Raw genomic sequence first — 20,594 nt, forward strand, 5'->3', positions numbered from 1 at the left:
CTGTAACATTCTCTCCAAGCCATGCGTGGGAAACCACTGAACAACCAAGTGACCGGGAATAATGGCTCCTGTTGTCCAAGTGAGGCCCAGTGAAGCACCCCCCCCCCCCCCCCCCCCATGACCCTCCATTCATGCACAGCAAGATCCCCCACTTCAAGCAAGTGTCCTGAGGGTGAACAGTAGGTACAGGAGAGAAAGACTTGGCTTATTTATAAATTGTTAGTTATCAAACAAAGGGAAAAGAATTGGAAATCACTACAAGGCAAAAACGTCCATTTATTAGAAACCAGTGTAGTAATTAACTTTTAAAATCAAATGTTCAGAGCAGACCGCAGGTGTGTGTGTCACACGGATAGTGGCTCACAGGAGGGGCAGAGCAGGGAGTTACACACCATCATGGCACCTCTAGAGTGGTTCAGGTCACACAGGGAGGGGGCTGGGGTGGCAGGGAGCAGAGGGGCAGTGGGAGGGGACAGGTAGCATTTCCATAGCTTACTTCTGGAGAGGGCATAGCAGGAGCAGTGGGGAGGGAAGTCAGGCCTGGTACGGGCTGGCACTGCCCAGTGCCCGGCACCAGGCCCCCATAAACCGGCCCCGAGGTCCCAGAGCTCGGTTGTGTGGGGGGAGCCTGCGGGCCTGGCCACTCAGACAGGTAGAGAGGTGTGAGGTGGGGCTGGGGAAGGGGCAGGGTGGATACCCCAGAGGTGGCTCAGGGAAGGAGCAGACGCAGGACATCCATCTCAATCATTCTGTTTAATGAGTAGCGGGGGGGGGGCAGGGGGATCATCCTTGGGGAGGGGGTGATTGGCGTTCACTTGGAGTTGCTCCTCCTCTTCCTCTCCTGCAAGGACAACAACACGGGTTGGTGTTTGTATCCACAAGACCCCAAGCACTGCAGCGGCCCGCCACCCTGCCCCCATTTAGCAGGCTTGAGATGGGCCAAGCGGTCACATCACCCCCACTGGTCATTTCTGAGGCAATGGCCTTGGCCTGGCCAAAGGGCCCTTCAGCACATCTACAGTCCCATTCCCTGCCTGTTCAACTGGCATCTTAAAGCTCTTCAGATGTGCTTTCACCGGCTGAGGACATTTCCCCGCCCCGGGTCTCTCGCCCGCCCCCTCTGGTCACCACGCCGGGCGAGGACATTTCCCCGCCCCGGGTCTCTCGCCCGCCCCCTCTGGTCACCACGCCGGGCGAGGACATTTCCCCGCCCCAGCTCTCTCGCCTGCCCCCTCTGGTCACCACGCCGGGCGAGGACGTTTCCCCGCCCCAGCTCTCTCGCCCGCCCCCTCTGGTCACCACGCCGGGCGAGGACGTTTCCCCGCCCCAGCTCTCTCGCCCGCCCCCTCTGGTCACCACGCCGGGCGAAGACGTTTCCCCGCCCCAGCTCTCTCGCCCGCCCCCTCTGGTCACCACGCCGGGTGAGGACGTTTCCCCACCCCAGGCCTCTCGCCCGTCCCCTCTGGTCACCAACTCTCCCACCAGTGTCCTCGGTAACCCCCACCCCCCCCTCACAGTCAGAGCGAGGTGTGAGAGGGAGGGAGTCAGATCTCACCTTCTCATTCATGCCCAGTATCAACATGAGCTTTCTGAAGACTGCGATGAAGTCCATGAACAGGTCCACACAGTGCCTGGGAAGGAGGGAGGCAGTTAAAGCAGGGCAGTCAACACCCAACATCCCCCAGTATCAGCTGACAGCTTGGTCATCAGACCCGGTCCAGGTCCCACTCCAGTCAATGGAGCCCAACACATGTCAGAACACAGACACAAGGCACGCACACCCATCCCTGCCCCCACCATCCCGTACACACCAGAGCCAGTCCGGGTCAGAACACAGACACAAGGCACGCACACCCATCCCTGCCCCCACCATCCCGCCCCCCCCGCGGTGACACTCACCAAATGTAGTCCTTATCCCCGTGCTCTGTCTTCTCGATGATCAGCTGGGTGTCAAACAGGATGAAGCCACAGAAGACCAGGAGGCCGACGTACAGCTGGGCCTGGGGACGGAAGCAGGGCTGCTTAGAGTGGGGCAGGAGGGGAGGGGGGACCACCCCCAACCCCTCCATCCCTTCCCTCCCCCATCCGTCAACCCCCCAACCTCTCCCCTCCTCGATCCCCCACCAACCCTCTACCACCCTACCTCCCCTCCCTTCTTCCACTCCCGACCTCCCACCAACCCCAACTCCCCGCCTCCCCTGACCCCCCAAGACCTCAGCACCCACCATCTCCCCCCCCCCCCCCCCCCCCCCATCGATGCCCACCGTACCTTGAAGAGCAGGACCGATCCAAAGAACAGGTTGACCAGTGGCACGAAGCAGAGGATAGTGAGGACAGACATCAGGGTACCTGGCGGCAGGAGAGAGAACCCAGATCAGGGGCAGGAGGGCCAGATCCCCACCCACCCCTCCTCAGACCAACGTACGGCGGGGGCCGCACCCCTGGCTCCGGAGAGCAGGGAGCATTCTCCTGACCCAGCACCCTTGGAGCGTGTGTCTGTGTCGCTCAGATCAAAGGAGGGTGGAACAGTGAGGGTACGAGCAGGAGGGCAAGGTGGGCCCTTCAGCACACCCAGTGCACACGTACTCTGCGCAGTTCTGGTCGCGTTCCTACGGGGAGGACGTCATTAAACTGGAGGGGGCAGGAAAGATTCACCAGGATGTTGCCGGGACTGGAGGGCTCGAGTTACAAGGAGAGACCGGTCAGGCCGGGACTTTTCCCTGGCGTGAAGGAGGCTGAGGGGTGACCTGACGGAGGTTTACAAACTCAGGAGGGGGCGTGGACAGGGTGGGTGGTCACGGTCTTTTCCCCCAGGGTAGGGGAGTCAAACTAGAGGGCACAGGTTTAAGGTGAGAGGGGGGAGATTCAATAGGGGACCCGAGGGGCAACTTCTTCACCCAGAGGGTGGTTGGTCTCCGGAACGAGCTGCCCACAGGAGGTAGTGGAGCCAGATCCACCCACCGTGTTTCAGGGGCATTTAGACAGACACTGAAGTGGGTGAGGTGTGGAAGGGTCCGGTCCCAGTGGGGGGCAGGTGGGAGGGGTGTATAAAGTCACAAGGGGCATTTGGAATATTGGGTTCAATTTTGGTCACCCTACGGTAAAGACGACATTATAGCTGGAAGGAGTGCGGAGGAAATTTATGAGAATGTTGCCAGGACTTGAGGGCCTGAGTTATAGGGAGAGGTTGGGGAGGCTCGGAGTGTGGGAAGACGTAGCAGTGTATAAAAGTTATGAGAGGCATATACGAGGTGAATGCACGCAGTCTTTTCCCCAGGGTTGGGGAACAGGTTTAAGGTGAGAGATTTAATAGGGGAGCCGAGGGGCAACTTCTTCACCCAGAGGGTGGTCCGTACGTGGGACGAGCTGCCAGAGGAAGTGGGGGAGGCAGGGACATTAACGACACTCGGACAGGTCCGTGGATGGGAAAGGTTCAGAGGGATATGGGACTGGTTTAAATGGGAATCTAGGTCAGCACGGAGCAGTTGGGCCGAACGGCCTGTTCCTGTGCTGTGAGACTCTGTGACTTGACCCACCCTGTCCAAGAGGTGTCCAGGCTAACGCCGTTGTTACCCACCCCCCAAAGGTTTTCACGGGACGTGGCTGGCAGTTTCAGTACCTGGTGCACTTGTCGAATTGGCCCTGGGTAGGAGCGGGGGGACCGGGAATCAGGCGCGGGTGGGACTGGGTAAGAAGGGAGCCTTCCTTCGGGAGAGGGGGGTGCTTCACCCAGACGGCTCGTGTGAATGTCATTTCCCTTGCGCCCCGGGTGGATTTGGACACAACTCTGAGCCAGTGGTGGTGGGACGGTCCAGGACCCCCGGACTGCTCCCACCCCCGACAGCTGTCGGGGCGGGGGTCAGTGGACGTGTTCGGACAGACGACAGTGGGGAGGGTAGCAGAGACCGGGGCCACAGCTGACCTGGGGGGGGGGGGGGGGGGGGGGGTGGGGGGTGGAAATCAGCCAGCTCGCGCCCACACCAGCCGAGCACCGAGGCTGGTGGGACCTCCAGCCCAGAGCGCCGACCACTCACCTCCCAGGAACAGGTAGCTGCGGCGCTGGGCATACAGGGCGCTGAGCGTGAAGCAGCAGAACACCAGGGCAGACACCAGGAAGGCCGTCGGGATGATGCTGTGAAGGCAAACGGTACGCGGATGGCCACAGTCACAGCCCACCGTCGCGGACAGCCAGTGCAGTCCCCACACTCTCACCGCACACCCCTCCCCGTCTCTGGGACCCCCCTCCCCACACTCTCTCTGTACACCCCTCCCCTTCTCCGCGCCCCCCTCCCTGTCTCCATACACCCCTCCCCACACCCTCACCGCGCACCCCTCCCCTTCTCCGGGACCCCCCTCCCCACACTCTCACCGTGCACCCCTCCGTCTCTGGGACCCCGCTCCCCACACTCTCACCGCGCACCCCTCCCTGTCTCTGTACACCCCTCCCCACACCCTCACCGCGCACCCCTCCCCTTCTCTGGGACCCCCCTCCCCACACTCTCACCGTGCACCCCTCCCTGTCTCCATACACCCCTCCCCACACTCTCACTGCGCACACCTCCCCATCTCTGCACACCCCACCCTGTCTCCGGGACACCCCTCCCCACACTCTCACCGTGCACCCCTCCCTGTCTCCGTACACCCCTCCCCACACTCACCGTGCACCCCTCCCTGTCTCCGTACACCCCTCCCCACACTCTCACTGCGCACCCCTCCCCATCTCTGCGCACCCCACCCTGTCTCCGGGACACCCCTCCCCACACTCTCACCGTGCACCCCTCCCTGTCTCCGTACACCCCTCCCCACACTCACCGTGCACCCCTCCCCATCTCCTTACACCCCTCCCCACACTCTCACTGCGCACCCCTCCCCATCTCTGCACACCCCACCCTGTCTCCGGGACACCCTCCGGGACCCCCCCTCCCCACACTCTCACCGTGCGCCCCTCCCCACACTCTCTCCGTGCCCCTCTGGGACCCCCCCTCCCTACACTCTCACCGCACACCCCTCCCTGCCTCCGGGACACCCTCCAGGACCCCCCTCCCCACACCTTCACTCCATGCCCCTCTGGGACCCCCCCCCCCCCCCACACTCTCACCCCACCGGGACCCGTCTCCGCACACCCCTCCCCATCTGTGACCCCCCCCCCCCCCCCTCAGAGTCTGGGGGCTGTGGGTGGACAGGAGAATGCTTGGGAAAATATTTTGGAATCTACATTCAATAAAGAAATAGGTCTATAAGATGCACACTCAGTGGGATCTTTATCCTTCTTCAGAATTAAAGACCTGTTACTTTATATTTCTAATCTGGACGGATCTATCCCCGCAGTACTATCACTATTACATCAGTTTAGTGTTCTTTCTGGCTATAGATTAAATCTTAATAACAGCAAACTTTTTCCATTGAATATGCAAACCCCAATTTACAGGCAATTACCTTTTAGATTGGTAACTGATTATTTTATGTATTTAGGTGTTAAAATTACCAAGAGACATAAGGACTTATTTAAAGCTAATCTATTACCTTTCATTGACCATGTTAAACAATTATTTACTAAATGGTCCCCACTGTCTCTATCATTGGTAGGCCGAATTAATGCGGTTAGGATGAATATTTTACCAAAATTTTTATAATTATTTCAAGTGATTCCAACTTCTGTTCCGAAATCTTTTCTTGATACTATTGATTCGAAAATTCTTTCATATATTTGGCAGAATAAAAACCCAAGGCTAAGTAAGAAATATTTACAAAGACTAAAAAAGGATGGTGGTTTGGCCTTGCCTAACTTTAGATTATATTATTGGGCAATCAATATCAGTTATTTAATCTTTTGGACACAAGATTCAGATGTAGTTCAACGCCCCAAATGGGTAAACCTTGAGCACCAATCAGTGTTTGAATTTTCATTAGTTTCTATTTCAGGAGCTTCACTCCCTGTTGCACTTACCAAATTAAGTAAACATATGATTAACCCAATAGTTATAAACATACAATACGAATATGGTTTCAATTTCGTAAGCTTTTGGATCGAATAAATTTAACCTGTCAAGTCCCATTCAATCTAATTCTTTCTTTCATCCATCCAGAGTTGACTCAGCTTTTTCCACATGGAAAGAGAAGGGAACAGTATGTTTTCGTGATTTATTCATTGATAACTGTTTTTCATCTTTTCAACAACTGTCTAACAAATACAATTTGCCTAGATCACACTTTTTTTGATATTTGCAGATTAGAAATTTTTTTAAAAGCTACTATACCCTCTTTTCCGACAAAACTGAAATTACAGAAAAAATTTTAGGTCTTAATCCTTATCAGAAGGGCTTGATAGCAATAATCTATGATTTAATTGTGAAAATACGTCCAGAATCACTGGACAAAATTAAGAATGAATGAGAAAGTGAACTCCAGACATCTTTACCTACAGAGACTTGGAAGAAAATTCTTCATTTAGTTAATACATCTTCAATGTGTGCCAGACACTCATTGATACAGTTTAAGGTAGTTCACAGGACCCATATGTCAAAAGATAAGCTAGCCTGTTTTTATCACCATATAAATCCTATGTGTGACAAATGTAAATCAAATGTGGCTTCTCTGACACATACGTTTTGGTCCTGTCCTCTTTTGGAAAAATATTGGAAAGACATTTTTCACATTATTTCAAACGCATTGAAGATTGATTTACAACCTCATCCTATCACTGCAATTTTTGGATTACCAAGTCTGGCCATTTATCTGACTCCACTTACCGTATGATTGCCTTTGTTACATTAATGGCCAAACGATCCATTTTGCTTAAATGGAAGGATCCAATACCCCCGACTACTTTACAATGGTTCTCTCAAACTATATCATGTTTAAACTTGGAAAAAATTCAGAGTTTTACTGTTGATCCTTCGCTTAAATTTGAAGATATTTGGAGTCCATTTATTCAATATTTTGACATGATGTAGATCCCCTTTCAATAACTTTCCAACTTAGAGGAACGGAGTTGACGACATAATATTTGTTCTGTTTCTACTGAGAAATTTTTTCCTCTTTTTTTTGTTTTTTTGAAATTTTTGTTTAGTTTATATCGTTTACAATTTCTCTTATTGATTTGGGGTTTTTCTTTTTTCAATTTATATAATAAATCTTTTTCTTCCTTTTTTTATATTTTATTAATTTACTAAGAGGTCGTTGGATCTACAGATTTTTTATAGTTCTTTAATGATTATCTATGCCATGACTGTTCTCCTGGTCTGTGTATCACATGTACAAACATCGATGTTCTATATCAATTTGTATTAATTTGAAAACTAATAAAAAGATTGAAAAGGAAAGACGGCTTGGGGGCTCCCTCACTGGACACGGCAACAGCACTAACTGCCGGCCTCACACATGGGCACCCAGGGACACCATCAGCCGAGGGCTGGGGGAGGAGGCACTTACGATGGGTTGATAGAAATGACGAAATCGATCAGGGGGCCCAGTCCAGTACCTGAAACGACAGAACGAGAGGGAGGGAGAGAATTATCACCAGAAGAGCAGCGACCAACTGCCACGAGGCCAGTCAGCCTGTTAACCCAGTTACAGACAAACAGGAGTCATACATCCCCGCTGGCCCTACATCCCTCTCTGCCTGTAACCCACCCCCCCCCCCCCCCCCCCCCTACACCACTATCTCTGTAACCTGCACTCCCATCTCCCTCCCTACATCTGCCCCGGGTCCCCCAGCTCTGGAACTCCCTCCCTACACCTCCCCACCTCCTTCAGCTGCCCCGGGTCCCCCAGCTCTGGAACTCCCTCCCTGCACCTCCCCACCTCTCTCTCCCCACCTCCTTCAGCTGCCCCGGGTCCCCCAGCTCTGGAACTCCCTCCCTACACCTCCACCTTTTAGACTGCTTTGAACCTCTCCTGATCCAGAGTCCCAGCTCCTGATTCCTTGCCTCAGTGTGATTTCTGTCTGATTCCCCCTCCCCGATACCAGGGGAGGGTGACAGAAGAGGGTCCGGCCCCTGCCCCATGTGAATGGGAACAAGCGGGAGGTCCCAGTGGTGAGGAAGCTGCCCCCGGTTTCCCCACTCCCACCCTCCCCACCAGCTGCCGCGGGGACAAGCTCACCTGTGAAGAAGGCGAATGCAGACAGGATGCCCAGCCTGCGTTTCTCGGTGCCCGGGCTGTGAGGGGTTAACGCCAGCCAGACGATGAGGCCCAGGGAGATCAGTGTGGACAGCAGGCCGCCCTGTAACAGCAGCATCTCCGTCAGGTAGCCATCACCAACCCCAGGGCTGCCCCGACCCCCAGTCCCAGCCCTCGGGGGGAGTCCGGTGTCAACCCAGGTAGGACAGAGTTCCAGTACTGGAGGAGAACGGAGCCACAGGCACTGCACAGTCACCCCTGATCACTGCTTTGGGGGGGGGGTGTAACCCAGGGCCCCCACAGGGAGGGGAGAGACCTCAGGGGTCTGGGGAGGGAGGGGGGTTCCCAAGGGAGAGACCTCAGGGGTCTGGGCAGGGAGGGGATCCCCGAGGGAGAGACCAGACACCCCAGGGTTTGGGGAGGGAGGGGGTCCCGATGGAGACCCCAGGGTCTGAGCTCCTCCAGATTCCAGCATCTATTGTGTCTGCAATGTCATGGCCATTGGTCGCTCTCCCAGAGATAAACCAATCAGACCAGGAGCCCTTGGGGAAATGACCATTGGTCCCTCTCCAAGCGATCGACCAATCAAACCCCATGGGATTGGCCATTGGTTTACCTCCAGCGGAGAAAAGGTTGTGTTAGCCCCCCCGCCCCCCCATCCCATCCCCAGCCCTTACCTGAAAGAGCCTGGTCACCACATGGACATAGGCTCCAGCTGCTGCCAGGAACATGCAGACGGCCAGGCAGGAGTAGACCTTCTTCAGGTGCTGCTGTGTGGAGTAGGATCTGTAGGGGAGATAACGGGGTGGGGGGGGGGGGGGGGGGGGGCAGGTTAGAATGCATTTCATACCAACAGGAACCCGGCATGGACACAGACAACTCTGGGACACAGCCCCCTCCCCCAACCTGCCATCCTGGTGCCCACCGCCCCACCCTCTCCCCCCCCCGGTGGTCCCGAGGACAACTTACATCTGGGAGAATTTGAACAGACCGTCCAAGTTCAGGTTTCTGTCGAAGGCGTTCATCTTGCTCTGGGTTTGTCCAAGCCGGGTTGCTTGGTCCAGACCTGTGAGATCAGGCACCTGTGGGGGGAGGGGGAGAAAACAGATGGGGAGGGGTTAGGAACATCTGCGGTGCGGCGGGGGGGCCCCCCCCCCCCCGTGGAGGTCGAGGCGGTGGGCGAGGAGGGACCGCTCCTCCCCTCCGAGCAGATACACCCCCGCTCCGTCACAGCCCATTCCCCAAGTAGACCCACTGCTGCAGATCGAGAGGCAGCCCAACTAGCCCCCCCCCCACCAAAATAAACCCACAAGTAGAACCCCAAACAGCAGAGGAACAGCCCCTCCGCCCAGCAGATTGTGCTGAACAAATTAAACTAATGACACCTAATCACACCAGTCCCTTCCGCCTGCACGTTGATATCGGTTGATTATTGTCACTTGTACCGAGGTCCAGGGAAAAACTTGTCTTGCAAACCCATCGTACAGGTCAATTCATTACACAGTGCAGTTACACTGAGTTAGTACAGGGTGCATTGAGGTAGTACAGGTAAAAACAATAACAGTACAGAGTAAAGTGTCCCAGCTACAGAGAAAGTGCAGTGCAATAAGGTGCAAGGTCACAACAAGGTAGATCGTGAGGTCAGAGTCCATCTCATCGTATAAGGGAACCGTTCAATAGTCTTATCACAGTGGGGTAGAAGCTGTCCTCGAGCCCGGTGGGACGTGCCCTCAGGCTCCTGTATCCACATAGTCCATATCCTTCCATTCTCCAGACCCTGGCCTCGAGAGGGGGAAGTCCAGAGACCCAGAGATTCGCAGTCTGTCCCACACAGTTCCCTGCCCCCCCCCCCCCCACAAATCCACAGCTTTCTGCTCTCCTAGCACCCACCCTCTCTCTCTCGCTTCCCTGGAATCTGCTCTGTCTTCAGTGGCAGTCACTGAGGTGCTCCCCCATCCTGTCATCAGTTTTAGAATCCACCACCCCCCCCCCCCCCCCCCAAGTCGAGGAGACTGATCACAGCAGAGGCTTACAAAATAATGAGAGTAGATAGGGTTTTTGTCCCTGGGTAGGGGAGTCTAGAACTAGAGGGCGAGAGGGGAGTGTAGGTCTGCTGTTGGAGACGCTGCAGGAAAGATTCACGAGGATGTTACTGGGACTGGCTGGGGCTTATTCTCTGCCCTGGAGTGTAAGAGGTTCAGGGGTGACCCAAGAGGTTTATCATCACTGCCATATGTCGTGAAGTTTGTTGTTCTGCGGCAGCAGTAGTGCAAGACAGAAAATTACTGTAAGTTACGCAAATAGTGCAAAAGAGGAAGAACGAGGTGGTGTTCATGGGTTCCAGAGATCTGACAGCGGAGGGGAAGAAGCTGTTCCTGAATCATTGAGTGTGGGTCTTCAGGGTCCTGTACCTCCTCCCCGATGGTAACGAGAAGAGGGCATGCCCAGGGTGGTGTAGACCAGGGGCATAGATAAGGTGGACGGTCACAAGTCTTTTTTCCCCAGGGGTAGGGGAGTCTAAAACTTAGAGGGCACAGGTTTGAGGCGAGGGATTTAAAAGGGGACCGGAGGGGTGAGTTTTTCCACGCCGAGGGTGGTGGGTGTGTGGAACGAGGAAGGGGTTGAGGCGGGTACAACGGTATTGGGACAGGAAGGGTGTAGAGGGACATGGGCCAAGCATGGGCAAATGGGAGCAACATAGATAGGTATTGGGGCAGCATGGGTGAGATGGGCCACAGGGCCCCCGCTCTGAACCATAGAACACTGCAGCACAGAAAACAGGCCATTCAGCCCTTCTAGTCTGTGCCGAAACATTATTCCACTAGTCCCATTGACCTGCACCCAGTCCATAACCCTCCAGACCTCTCCCGTCCACGTATCTATCCAATTTATTCTTCAAACTAAAGAGTGAGCCCGCATTTACCACGTCAGATGGCAGCTCGTTCCACACTCCCACCACTCTCTGAGTGAAGAAGTTCCCCCTAAACCTTTCCCCCTAAAGCCATGTCCTCTCGTACTTATCTCTCCTAATCTAGGTGGAAAGAGCCTACTGGCATTAACTCTGTCTATGCCCCTCATCACTTTGTAAACCTCTATCAAATCCCCCCTCATTCTTCTCTGCTCCAAGGAATAAAGTCCTAACTTGTTCAATCTTTCCCTGTAACTCAACTCCTGAAGACCCGGCAACATTCTAGTAAATCTCCCCTGAACTCTTTCAATCTTACTGATATCCTTCCTGCAGTTAGGTGACCAGAACCGCACACAATACTCCAAATTTGGCCTCACCATAACATCCCAGCTCCTATGCTCAATACTTTGATTTATGAATGCCAGGTTTCTGTGCTGTACAATTCTAGGAGTTTAGGGAATAAAGAACAGGAGTCAGCCACTCAGCCCTTCCAGCCCTACTCTCAAAAGCAGCCTGGGCCGATCGACCTCAGTTCCATTTTTCTGCACTCTCTCCACTTCCCTCGACGTGCGGAGGTCCAGGTGCTTTGACTGTGCTCCGGGGGAGAGAGTTCCAAAGATTCACCACCTCCCCAAATCTCTGGGGGAAGAAATCCCTCCCCCGTCTCTGCCCCAAACGGCCCCTCAGCCGGGGGGGGGGTTAATCCTCCCTCCATCCAGCCTGCAGAGCCCTGTAAAAATGAGGTGTTTTCTCTGGAGCGGCAGAGGCTGAGGGGAGACCAGATGGAGGTTTTTAAAATTATGAGAGGCACAGTGTCTACCCCACCCTACCTTCACCAGGGAAGAAATGTCAAACTCCAGAGGACACACTTTTAAGGTTTGGGGAGTGGGGGGGGGTTTAAGGAGATGTGAGGGGCGATTATATGTATTTTTCAAACGCAGACAGTGGTGGGTGTCTGGAATGGGTTACCAGGGCAGTAGTTATCGGAAGCAGGGAGTTTGGAGTTTGAGGAAGTTAAATAGACAGGTGAACATGGAGGGACGTGGAGGACACACAGCAAAATCGGCACCAAGGTCAGCACAACATTGTGAGCCGAATGGCCTGTCAGTGCTGGACTGTTGTGTTCCCAGGTACACAAATGTAGAGAAGAGCTCCGATGTCCATATTAAGGAGGATTTTAAGATCCGCTATAGGAAGGATGGGGAAGTGTTGGAAAGGGTGCAGAGGAGATTTACCAGGATGCTGCCTGGTGTAGAGAGGATGCATTATGAGGAGAGACTAAGGGAGCAGAGAGGAGGAGGATGAGAGGAGACATGATAGAGGTGTACAAAATATTAAGAGGAATAGACAGAGTGGACAGCCAGCACCTCTTTCCCAGGGCACCAATGCTCAATACAAGAGGGCATGGCTTTAAGGTAATGGGGGGGGGGGGGGGGGGGGGGGGGGTGGAGTTCAAGGGAGATGTCAGAGGGAGGTTTTTCACCCAGGGGGTGGTTGGTGCATGGAATGCGCTGCCTGGGCGGTGGTGGAGGCTGATACATTGGACAAGTTCAAGAGATTGTTAGATAAGCATATGGAGGAATTTGAGTTAGAGAGATATGTGGGAGGAAGGGGTTAGATAGTCTTAGGTGAGGTTTCAAGGTTGGCACAACATGGTGGGCCGAAGGGCCTGTATTGTGCTGTATTGTTCTACGGTTCCAAGAACAAAATATACTTTTGAAGATACAAATCCCCTTGAAGCCTCTTCGCATCCTCCTCCCTAATCACAGTCCCACCTAACTTGGAAAAACGACACATGGTGTCCTCACTGACACAGACTGTGAATACAGTGCACCCCCGTGTTACAGCAGTTCAGGAATCAGAAATTCAACCCCCACAGAACTGACAAGTCACTGCCAAAAAATTTGAGGTGCAGAATTAAAAAGCTGCCCCTGCAGAATTGGCGAGGGGAATAGGTCACACCAAAGGCATAGAGGGTTGAGCAGCACACACACGATGCCAGAGGAACTCAGCAGGTCGGGCAGCATCCACAGAGGAAAATAAACAGTCAACGTTTCAGGCCGAGAACCTTCATCAGGGCACAGAGTTGAACTAGCTCGCCCAGGGCAAGGATCGCAGATTATTGCTTCACAGCAGGAGGCCACTTCAGAGGTTTGCTTTGGAAACTGACACGGCAGTCTCTTCTATTGATGCTTAGAGACAGAGTAACACAATGTGGAGACAGGACCTTCAGCCCAACTCATCCGTGCTGACCGAGGTGCCTTCCCGAGCTCGTCTCATCTGCTGGCATTTCGCCCTCAACCGTATCCCCTCAACCTTGCCCTATCCATGAACCTGTCCATACAATGCAACATCCATCCATTTGAAACAACAACCTCCTCTTCTGACTACACACAAGCAGAATCCCCTTACCTGTAGACAACACAGCCACAGAAACCTTGAGGGGGGAACTTACTGAAGGAGTGCCTCTCCACTTATGATATGGGGGCAGAGAGGATCTACGTTTGGGGCAATTCTCTAGGAAGGCAATAATGTCAGGGTACACTGCGGTTGGGGTCGCCGTGGTACCCCATCAGTCACCACCTCACAACCCGACAGCCGCCTGTCTAATCCCTCTCTGAACGGCTCTGGGGAGAGCCGCCAGCGCAGAGAGGAGAGCAATCAGTCCGAAAGTTCTTGAGGTTTATAAATAGCAAGGCCAAGTGCTGAGCAGGCAGAGATCTCGTGGCGCTGAACAGATGGGACGGGTTGTGACCTTTGGGGGCATCTGGCACTTGGTCAGTGACCTGCAGGACAGTGTGGGGGGGGGGGAACAACACCGGTTTCACCACAGCTCAGGAAATGTCCTTGTCATTCCATGAGCACACAAAGCAACTGGTGTGGTACATGCAGGTTTGAGTGTCCCAGCACAGATTGTAACGAGGAACATTGGCTCCTGCTGTGAAGGGGATGGGAGTCTTTACACAGGGGGGGGGGGGGGGGGGGGGGGGTGGTTTTGGTGAGCCCATGCCAGGAGCACTGCCCACAATTCCACTCATTCCAGGAGGGAATGTACCGACATTGTCTCCCCGGCTCAGTTCCCGTGGGGAAGGACCTGCACCCGTTGGGGGTCTGGCAGGACCAGAGGAGATCTGGTTGGAAATGTTGGGTTCCGAGGGGGGCTAGACGGGGTGGGTGCTGAGAGGACATTTGCCCTGGTGGGAGGGAATGGGCCATAGTTTCGGGACAAGAGGTCTGCCGTTTCAGATGGAGAGGAGGAGGAATTTCTTCTCCACAGATGCACTGAACATTTTCCAAGGACGAGATGGCGGATGGTTGGGAGAGTCAGTGGTTACAGGGTGCAGAGGGGAACCTGAGGTCCCAGCACGACACTGCCTCTGAATGACAGGGTGGTTCAGTCCAACTCCCGCTCCTTGTCAAACCATCCAACGCTATACTTACATAGGGGGTGAAGACATATCTGACAACAGCTCAGCAATGACATGAGGCTGATGAATTGGGAGTGCAGAGATCTGAGGCAGCGATGGAGACAGGCAAAGGGCTACAGAGGGAACTGGACCAGGAGCACGTGTTCTCAATTCCATGCATGTCCAGACTGGAATCCAGTATAGGTTGTCGAGATGATCCCAGATATCTGGGTGAGAAGTGTTGGAACGTGCTGTGGGTGAATTGGGGGATGCATCTGACCACGTTACTCCTCACGGCATCTTCTAGAATAAATGGACATCCCCGAGGCAGAACCGTTTGACAGGCTCCATCTTCCCCAAGATCTTTGCCCACCAATGCAAAACTCCCCCTGGTAAGTCCAGCCGGGAACTCAGGAGAAACTGCCCGCTGGACAGCAGGGGGAAGGTAGAACGCACTCCCACAGGGAGGGGGGGTGGGGTAAACAGAGTCGGAGAACCTGACCACTGAGAAGAGGCCGGGCTGGAGCAGGTCAAAATGGACGGCCTGTGAGTACTACCTGCCTGTCTCCAAAGCAAAAGTACAGTGACGGGCCAGGAGCCACACCCTCCTTATCTCTGTGTTGCAAGGTTCCTTTTAGCAGAGCTGCTCTATGCCTTGCTCCTTATGTGGAGAGCAGGAAACCGAGATGCCCACCCCCAAACCCCCAGGGGAGATCGGGAGGAGCCGTAGGTGACAACTCCGACAGCGCCTCCTAAACCAACCACCTCATTTGCCCAGAAAGGGGAGGGGTCAGCAGGCATTGTGGGGGGGGGGGGGGGGGGGCGCGGAGGAGAGCAGGCGGGTGGGAAAAATAAGATCACCACCACCCCCCCCCCCCCATCATACTGACTGGGAAGGGGTGGGAGTGGACCCACAAGATAAACAGGCAGCAGTGACCACGACGTGCCAGCTGGAGACGCAGCCGGGAGCCCCAGCAGGGACCCGCAGAGCTGCTGGGAGCTGGGATTCGCTGCCCGATGTGGCAGGAGCAGTCGGGCAGGGCTAGAGAGAGAAGGAGAGAAGGGACTGGACCTCTGCCCAGGGTGTAACAGGCTGACTGGCCACAGTGGAGGGGGTCAGGGTCGCTGGGGAGCAGCGGGCATTTCCGTCTGCAGCTATCCACTCACCTCCTTCCCCCTCAGTCTCCAAGAGCAGGCAGGGGAGGTGGAGATCCCCGGGGGCAGACCCAGCTGTCTCTGACAGCCCCGGGAATTCAGAAACGTCAAGGGCTGCAGTGAGAGGTGGAGGAGGGGGGGGGATTCACACACATACACGCACACATAACACTGGGGTGGGGGGTGGGGGAGAGGGGACTACACACAATATACACGCACACACACGCACTCACTGGTTTGGAGAGAGGGAGAGGCGGTGGCGGGGGGAGAAAGGCAAAAAACACTGGGTTTGGAGGAAGGCAGAAACGTCTCTCTCTGTTTTTCCCTTGTGTCTCTCTAAGGGAAAAACAACCCACACATAGGAGGGGGAGGGGGAGGGAGGGGGAGGTGGAGGGAGGGGAGGGGGGAGCACAAATGCACCAGGGGTCCGGAGGTAAGTGTCAGGACAGGAAGAAATAGAGAGACAAGGGGAAAACAACGCACACAGGCCGGGGGCGGTGAGAAGATGGGGGCGGTGAGAAGATGGGGGCGGTGGGGGGGGGTGAGAGGGATGGAGGGAGGGAGGGAGAGAAGCTGGGGGAGGAGGGGATGGGACCCTCCCCATCAACGGACAGCTGCCAACCACTTGCCCCGCCGCCCCCCCCGCCCCTCCTCCTCACACCTCAGTGCCGCTTTCCTGCACTGATCCCCACCCACCTCCAGGTTTCGCCAATGTCAACAATCCCACCGAGCCTCCAGCGGTTTCACCGGCCTCTGGGTGGAGAAGCTCCCCCCTCCTCTGCAGGCCGCACCCCAGCTGCCCGGCCCCACATCTCATCACATCATCTGCCGTGGCCTCAGGAAGGCCCCACTGTTAGCTGCTGTGTCCGAGAGCGGTACACCCAGACACTGACCTACTGAGCAACCAGTGGATGAAGGATATCAGAGGGAATGGCAGTAAACTCTCAACGGCAATCGTTAACCCATCGCTACACATTTACGGGCTCCAAACACACCAGCGTTACACAGAACCATCTGCGCCATGTGTAATCACCAAACCAGACACCGAGTGAACCACATCCATGGGCAGAAGGGACACGGAACAATCTGTGCCAGTTTCTCAGTGCAGTCACCAAACCAAACACCAAGGTGACCACATCCATGGGCAGAGGGGACACAGAACGATCTGTGCCACAGTACAGTCACCAAACCAGACACTGAGGTGACCACATCCATGGGGAGAGGGGACACAGAACGATCTGTGCCACAGTGTCTCAGTGCAGTCACCAAACACCGAGCTGACCACATCCATGGGCAGAGGGGACACAGAACGGGGCAGGAGACAGCTACTGGCCAGTCCCCTCCTGCACTGCCTGGTGTGTCTGTCTCCCTCCCGTCTCTCAGGGAGGGGCACCGAGCTCGGCGACGGTGACACAGGAACGCTGCTGTCTTTACCTGCCCCAGTAGAGACCGCCGTGTCAGGGTTAGCCGTCACTGAGCCACTTGCCTCGAGGAGGCTGGGAGCCTGACTGGTTTCAAAGGTCTGTGCCTCTCGGTTAAACATTAGACCGGAGGCTCTCCCGGAGCACTCGGCAGCAAATGAAGATGCCAACGCTGGGGTCAGAGAGGGGGATGACCCCAGCAATGTCCCCCCACCCCCCACAGCAAGCCCGACACTGGGATTTACAGCGAGCTCTGCACGCCGTGTGCCCAGCCACACTTGCTGTGCCTCTCAGGGAGGCCGAGACTGTGCCCGTAACCCAGCACTGCCCCAACAGCCGCCCATCCCAGCCCCCAGCACACCCGGGGACCCAGCTCCCGTGCCTCCCCCCCGGGAGGGGGTGGGGGAGAGTCCCAGAGAACCAGCAGCCTCCCAGGAACCCTCCCGTCATCTCCTCCTCCCCCACCCACTGACCTCACCAGTAGCTCGGGGCCTGCTGTTCGCCTCTCGATCCACAGCCCCCCCCCCCCCCCACAGCCTACCCTACCCTCACCCCCACTCCCCCGCCACCACCCCCCAACTGCTGGGCCCGTCCCGGCCTCCCCTCACCCTCAGCGCCGGGTCCCTGGACCCCCCCCCTCACCCTCCAGCCCCCCCCCACCCTCACCCCCAGCGCCCGGACCCCCCACCCTCACCGCCCGGCCCCCGGTCGCCCCTCACCCTCCGCGCCCAGTCCCCTGCCCCTGGCCTACCCTCACCCCCAGCAACCCCCCCCACCCTCCCACCGTCCCCCCCCCAACCTCACCCTCAGCGCCCGGTCCCCGGGTCCCCCCCCCCCCGCCTCACCCTCAGCCCCCGGCCCCCCCCCCACCCTCAGTGCCCGGCCCCCTCCCACCCTCAGTGCCCGGCCCCCTGGTCCCCCCCCAACCTCACCCTCAGCGCCCGGTCCCTAGGTCCCCCCCCCCCTCCTTCACCCTCAGCCCCCGGCCCCCCCCCACCCTCAGTGCCCGGCCCCCTCCCACCCTCAGTGCCCGGCCCCCTGGTCCCCCCCCAACCTCACCCTCAGCGCCCGGTCCCTAGGTCCCCCCCCCCTACTTCACCCTCAGTCCCCGGGTCCCCACCCCCCCCCCCACAGCGCCCGCCCACCCTCCCACCCCTCACTGCCCGGTCCCCGCCCTTACCCCAAGCGCCCGGTCCCCGGTCCACCCCTCCCCTCAGCCTCGGCCCCCGGTCCCGGCCTACCCTCAGCCTCAGCCCCCGGCCTGCCCTCGGCCTCCCCTCAGCCCCCGGCCTACCCTCAGCCCCCGGCCTGCCCTCGGCCTCCCCTCAGCCCCCGGCCTACCCTCAGCCTCAGCCCCCGGCCCCCGGCCTCCCCTCGGCCCCGACCTACCCCCGGCCCACCCCCCGGCCCCGGCCTCCCCTCAGCCTCAGTCCCCGGCCCCAGCCTCCCCTCGGCCCCAGCCCCGGCCTCCCCTCAGCCTCGGCCCCCAACCCTCGGCCTCCCCTCAGCCCCCGGCCTACCCTCAGCCCCCGGCCTACCCTCAGCCTCAGCCCCCGGCCCCCGGCCTGCCCTCGGCCTCCCCTCAGCCCCCGGCCTACCCTCAGCCTCAGCCCCCGGCCCCAGCCTCCCCTCGGCCCCAGCCCCGGCCTCCCCTCAGCCTCGGCCCCCAACCCCCGGCCTCCCCTCGGCCCCGACCTACCCCCGACCCTCCCCTCGGCCCCGACCTACCCCCGACCCACCCCCCGGCCCCGGCCTGCCCTCAGCCCCGGCCCCCGGCCCACCCTCGGCCCACCTTCAGCCTCGGCGCCGGGCCCTCGGCCTCTCGCTCGGCGACGCTCCTTCGATCCGCACCCGACCGACCTTCCGGAGGCCGTGCGCTGACGTCACCCTGGAGAGGGGGCGGGATCACGGTCGGATGACGTCAGGCGACTGGGATAATGAGGCCTGCGTGAGGCGGGGCCACGTATGCTAATGAGCATGTCAGGCGATAAAAGAGGGCGGTGCCCGGCCGGTATGCTAATTGTGACGTTTATAATAATGCGTCACCACGTCAGGTGATTATTACGACCGGGCGTCAGCTCCTTCCCCCCCCAGTCATGCTCATCCCCATTACGTCACCGACGGAGGTTGAGGCGGGGGAGGGGGGGCGGCAGCCGCTCGGCCCGTCGGGTTCTGCCCCGCCGGATCCGACCAATGGCAGGCGGGCAGGCAGCGCGCTGGGTGACGTCACGGGAGGCCGGCGGGCGCCGGTTTGCGTGCGCCGTCCCCACGTCAGAGGGCGGGCCGTCCAGCCGGCTGGCCAATGGGCGGACGCCACGTCAGCGCGCCGCCTCTGCCTCCAGCGCGGGGAGTAGGAGCCGCCCGACGGGCTGAAGGGCCTTGGATCTGCCGTGGGGACGTTGGTCCCAATCCCTCGCCCTCGGGATGGACGGGTTGAAGGGCCTCTGATCTCCTGTGGGTCGATGGTCCCTCACCCTAGCCCATGGGATGGGCTGAAGGGCCTCGGATCTCCTGTGGGGACGTTGGTCTATCTACCTATCCCATGGGATGGACGGGCTGAATGGCCTCAGATCCCTGTGGGTCATTGGTCCATCTCCCTGTACCATGGGATGGAGGGCTGAATGGTCCCTGATCTGTATGGACATTGGTCCATCTCCCTATACCATGGGATGGAAGGGCTGCAGGGCCTCTGATTTCCTGTGGGATATTGGTCCCTCTCCCTAGCCCATGGGATGGATGGGCTGAAGGGCCTCTGATCCCCTCTGTCATTGGTCCATACCCCTGTACCATGGGTTGAATGACTCCTCACTGAAGGCTGCCAATGATCTACTAGCTTTGTTACTGGGCTGGTTGGGATGGATGGTCCACCTCCCTGGCCCCATGGACCTTGATGCCCAAGCTAGATGGGTAGGTTGGTCTCAATATCCTGGCCAAATGTTCCGTCAGCCTGGTCCAAGTGGGCAGAACAGCCTCCCTGGGCATTTGACACCCAGACTCTGTGGGCTGAATGGCCCAGGCACTCAGGCCTGGTGGGCCAGATGGTCAGTTTCCCTCGCCCCATGGACCCTGACAACCAGGCCTGGACAATCAGATGGACCAGACAGCCTCAACGCCCAGGGTCCTGGGATGCACGGCCTTGATGGCAAGGCTCAATGGGATGTCCCCGAGAAAGTTCTCCAGTGTTTGGTGGGGATGGGACTTGATATCAAGACCAAATCTCTGCCCCATGATTTCCTTCACCTTCCCAATGAACCAAGTCCGACACCTCAGCCCTAAATCTGGTGGACTATGTCAACCAAAGTCAACAAGAAGCAGATAACTAACGTCCATTCCCTTGACACACAGCCTCAGTAACAGCACCAGGAGTTGCACTGATTCCCAGAGTGGGGAGAAAATGATTCCTCCCAGTGAGCGGTGGGGGCCCTGTAACTCACTGTCTGAAAGGGTGTTGGAGGCACAAATCCCTCTCCACATTTAGACCGGACTTGGATGTCTACCCGAAGAACCATCACAGACGAAGACACAGAGATCCTCCAGGAAGCAGCGGAGCACTCGAGGTCAGAGTGAATAAGGAGCTAGAAG

General features: G+C 57.3%; 1 protein-coding gene across 1 annotated transcript; it reads right to left on the reverse strand.

Annotated features, from left to right (window-relative positions):
• Positions 1 to 256: 256 nt before the first annotated feature.
• Positions 257 to 18,965, reverse strand: tegt (testis enhanced gene transcript (BAX inhibitor 1)). Its single transcript, XM_052009393.1, has 10 exons — positions 18,805 to 18,965; positions 9,091 to 9,203; positions 8,799 to 8,907; positions 8,104 to 8,224; positions 7,432 to 7,480; positions 4,035 to 4,132; positions 2,270 to 2,349; positions 1,900 to 2,000; positions 1,556 to 1,631; positions 257 to 841 (listed from the first exon to the last, which is right to left on the reverse strand). The coding sequence occupies exons 2-10, from the start codon at positions 9,144 to 9,146 to the stop codon at positions 812 to 814; spliced, it is 720 nt and encodes a 239-aa protein (XP_051865353.1). The 5' UTR covers positions 9,147 to 9,203; positions 18,805 to 18,965; the 3' UTR covers positions 257 to 811.
• Positions 18,966 to 20,594: the final 1,629 nt, after the last annotated feature.

This window comes from Pristis pectinata, chromosome X (genome assembly GCF_009764475.1).
Source record: "Pristis pectinata isolate sPriPec2 chromosome X, sPriPec2.1.pri, whole genome shotgun sequence".
Lineage (NCBI taxonomy): Eukaryota > Metazoa > Chordata > Chondrichthyes > Rhinopristiformes > Pristidae > Pristis > Pristis pectinata.

What these genes read in the sequence shown, in the direction of transcription:
- tegt (XM_052009393.1), bottom strand. Translation starts at nt 9,146, where the DNA reads ATGAACGCCTTCGACAGAAACCTGAACTTGGACGGTCTGTTCAAATTC. An exon ending in TGGTGACCAGGCTCTTTCAG is followed by an intron (nt 8,225 to 8,798) that starts GTAAGGGCTGGG and finishes CTGCTGTTACAG; the next exon opens with GGCGGCCTGCTGTCCACACT. An exon ending in TACTGGGCATGAATGAGAAG is followed by an intron (nt 842 to 1,555) that starts GTGAGATCTGAC and finishes TTGTCCTTGCAG; the next exon opens with GAGAGGAAGAGGAGGAGCAA.